The sequence below is a fragment of the Boleophthalmus pectinirostris genome, unplaced genomic scaffold (genome assembly GCF_026225935.1).
Source record: "Boleophthalmus pectinirostris isolate CB_2022bp ecotype Guang Dong unplaced genomic scaffold, ASM2622593v1 HiC_scaffold_14, whole genome shotgun sequence".
In the NCBI taxonomy this organism is placed as follows: domain Eukaryota; kingdom Metazoa; phylum Chordata; class Actinopteri; order Gobiiformes; family Gobiidae; genus Boleophthalmus; species Boleophthalmus pectinirostris.
The window spans coordinates 4,027,946-4,031,640 of record NW_026571047.1 but is presented as its reverse complement, the minus strand read 5'-3'; the positions used below and the strand labels follow the sequence as shown (position 1 = coordinate 4,031,640).

At 44.8% G+C, this 3,695-nt stretch overlaps 1 protein-coding gene across 1 annotated transcript in view; it reads right to left on the bottom strand.

The window, feature by feature from the left end:
• gsg1l2b (gsg1-like 2b) overlaps positions 1-3,001 on the bottom strand; it is a 48,864-nt gene extending 45,863 nt beyond the window's left edge. Inside the window, exon 1 of the mRNA XM_020928927.2 lies at positions 2,701-3,001. Within this exon, the coding sequence (XP_020784586.1) occupies positions 2,701-3,001 (301 nt within the window). The remainder of the gene's footprint in view (positions 1-2,700) is intronic.
• Between the last annotated feature and the right edge of the window lie 694 nt (positions 3,002-3,695).

Here is a 3,695-nt window from a genome sequence, read left to right as displayed (position 1 = left end):
TGGGGAAGCGTCAGGACAGTGCAGCACCTGAAGATGTCGACTTGAGCAGGTGTGAGTGAAGACGCTGCACTTGGCTTCATCTTCAGTTAAACTTGTCTTATAATGAGTTAATGCAGAAAAAGAGCGACTATCAGCACAAGTGCACCTCCCAAACAGAGCTCTACTCGTGCACTGTGACGCCCCGACTCTACTGACAATATTCCATGGAAAAATATACGGACTTGACCTCACAAATATCTCATCACCAACAAGCAAAGAGAAATCTGATACAAACTTCTACATCACTGTTTTCCACTAAAGAATCATCTTAGAAGAACAATGAACACAAACTGAAAAAAGAAACCAACTCTCACTTATTGTGGACCTGCCCAGACTCTGTGTGTTCATAAAACATATGATGAGGGGGTGTGTCTATAACTGGTCTAGACCAGCACCAGTCCAGGTTTATAACAGGACTACATTAGAACTCAGACCAGACTAAATCAGAACTAAACCACAACCATTTCCAAGGGTCATACCTGTACACAGCATGTTTTAGTTCTGATTTTCCAGTCAAAAGCAGAATGAGCCTCACATGAGTCTCATGTGTTGCCAGTTTGATGCTGAAATTCTGCTGGTTTGATCTGAATGGTCTTTACCTAAACCCCAGCACCTGCAGCAGTCATGAGTCAGTGCTAGTGCAGCGTCTGCAGCTCAGGGAGGGAATTCTGGAGGTTCTGAGCTTCACATGAGGCCTGTTCTGTCCATAAACTCAGGATGAGACACACTTGGACATGTCGCCTCTCTGCAGGTGAAGACTGTACAAGTACAAACAGAACCAGACACACACACACACAGCTCCTTTAAACTGGACTCTCTGGGTTTTAAAAGCCAAACCTGTTTTAGTGCAATAAAAATATCCACTCAGCTGTGAGTAGAAGACAGCATCAAAAAGAAAAGAGGTACATTTTTCAAAACAGGGAAATCTGGTTTTGCAAATTAAGTTTTTAATTAGATTTTTTTCAAACTGAAGTTGCAATAACTTTTTGTCTAAAGTGCACAGTGCTTCAGCTCATGACTCATGTTCATGACTAAACCAGGACTAAACCAGAACTAAACCAGGTCTAAACCAGAACTAGACCAGGACTAAAGCAGAACTAAACCAAACCAGAGCTAGACCAAAAGTGCACAGTGCCTCAGTCCACTCACCGGTAATGTTGATGACAAAACCAAGACTAAACCAGAACTGGACCAGAACTAAACCAGGACTGTTGCCTATGACACGTGCCTCAGTCCAATCACTAACTAGACTGGGACTAAACTAGGGCTAAACCAGAACTAAACTGGGACTAAGACAGAACTAGACCAAGATTAAACCAGGAATAACAGGTCTCAATCAGGACTAAACCAGGACTCAACTAACTAACCAGACTAAACCAGAACCAGATCAGAACTAAACCCGGACTTTTGCCTCGGTCCACTCATTGGTCATGTTGTTGATTAAACCAGGTCCAAACCAGAACTAGACCAGGACTAAACCAAAACTAAACCAGGACAAATCCAGAACTAGACCATGATTAAACCAGAACTAAACCAGGATTAAACCAGATTCAAATCAGAACTAGACCAGGATTAAAGTAGGAATAAACCAGAACTACACCAAAAGAACACAGTGCCTCGGTCCACTCACTGGTAATACACATGACTAAATCAGGACCAAACCAGGACTAAACCAGAACTGGACCAGGATTAAACCAGAACTAAACCAGGACTAAATCTAAACTAAACCAGGACTGTTGCCTCAGTCCACTCACCGCTCAAGTTGATGATTAAACTGGGACTAAACCAGAACTAAACCTGGACAAACCAGAACTAGACCAGGATTAAACCAAAACTAGACAAAGATTAAACTAGAACTAAACCAGAACTAGACCAGAATTATACCAGAACTAAACCAGTTTTACACCTGAAGTAGACTAGGACTAAACCAGAACTAAACCAGGATTAGATCAGAACTAAACCAGGACGAAATCAGAACTAGAGTAGGATTAAATCAGAACTACACCAGGTTTAAACTAGAATTAGACAAGGACTAGACTGGAAGTGGAATAAACCAAATCTTGACCAAAAGCGTACGGTGCCTCGGTCCACTCACCGGTAATGTTCACGACTAAACAGGTGCCCAACCAGGACTAGACCAGAACTGGACCACAAGTAAACCAGGACTGTTGCCTCGGTCCACTCCCTGGTCATGTTGATGATTAAACCAGGACCAAACCAGAATTGGAGCAGGATTAAACCAGAACTAGACCAGATCCAAACCAGAACTAAACCAGGACTAAACCACAACTGTAGGATTAAACCAGGTCTAAACCAGAACCAGACCAGGATTAAACTAGAACTACACCAGAACTAAACCAGGTCTAAACCAGAACTAGATCAGGGTTAACCAGAACTAAACCAGGACTAAACCAGAACTAAACCAGGACTAAACCAGAACTAGACCATGATTAAACCAGAATGAAACCAGGATTAAACCAGAACTAAACCAGAACTAAACCAGGACTAGACCAGGATTAAAATAGGAATAAACCAGAACTACACCAAAAGCGCACGGTGCCTCTGTCCACTCACCGGTAATGTTCACGACTAAACCAGGACCAGGACTCGACCAGGATTAAACCAGAACTAAACCAGGACTCTTTGCCTCTGTCCACTCACCGGTCATGTTGATGTTCTGCTCGCAGGAGAACCAGATCCCGGTGTGGAACTTCCTCATGACGTACTTGTCCTCCCCGGTCTCCCAGATGTACTGCACGAGGCGGGAGTCGTTGATGTTGGAGCTGTTGAAGCGGATGCAGAACGCCTGCCTCGTGGTCACTGGCCCGGTACAGAACGGCTTGACCACCTTCCTCGTGCCCTCGCACCAGTAGCTCGTGGTGAGCGCGGACACGGCCAAGAACAGCGCCACGAAGTTCAACGTGAGAGCCAGAGACGCCCTCCGCCGCCGGTCTATACCCATGACGCGGACCGGGACTCAAACAGGACTAAAACAGGACTAAAACAGGACTAAAACAGGTACTAGACCCCAGACCGGGACTAAACTAGGACTAAACCAGGATTAAACCGCGACTAAAGCAGAACCAAACCGGGTCTAAACTAGGACTAAACCGGAACTAGACCGGGATTAAAACAGGACTAGACCAGAACTAGACCCCAGACCGGGACTAAACTAAGACAAAACCAGAACCAGACTGGGACTAAACTTGGACTAAACCAGTGCTAGACCCGGACTAAATTAGGACTAGACCAGACCTAGACCGGGACTAAACCATTACTGGACCGGGACTAAATTAGGACTAAACCAGTACCAGACCAGGACTAAACTAGGACTAGTCCAGAACTAGACGGGACTAAATTAGAACTAAACCGGCCTGGGACTAAACCAGCACTAAACCAGTACCAGACCAGGACTAAACCAGGACTAAACCAGAACTAAACAAATACTAGATCGGGAATAAACCGGTCCGAAACCAGACCGGGACTAAACCAGGACTAAACCAGTATTAAACCGGGACTAAACCAGTACGAAACCAGAACTAGACCGGGAATAAACCTGAACTAGACTAGAATTAAACCCGGACTAAACCAAAACTGGACCGGAACTAAACCAGGTAAGCTATTAAACCAGGACAGAACTAGGACTAAACCAGAAC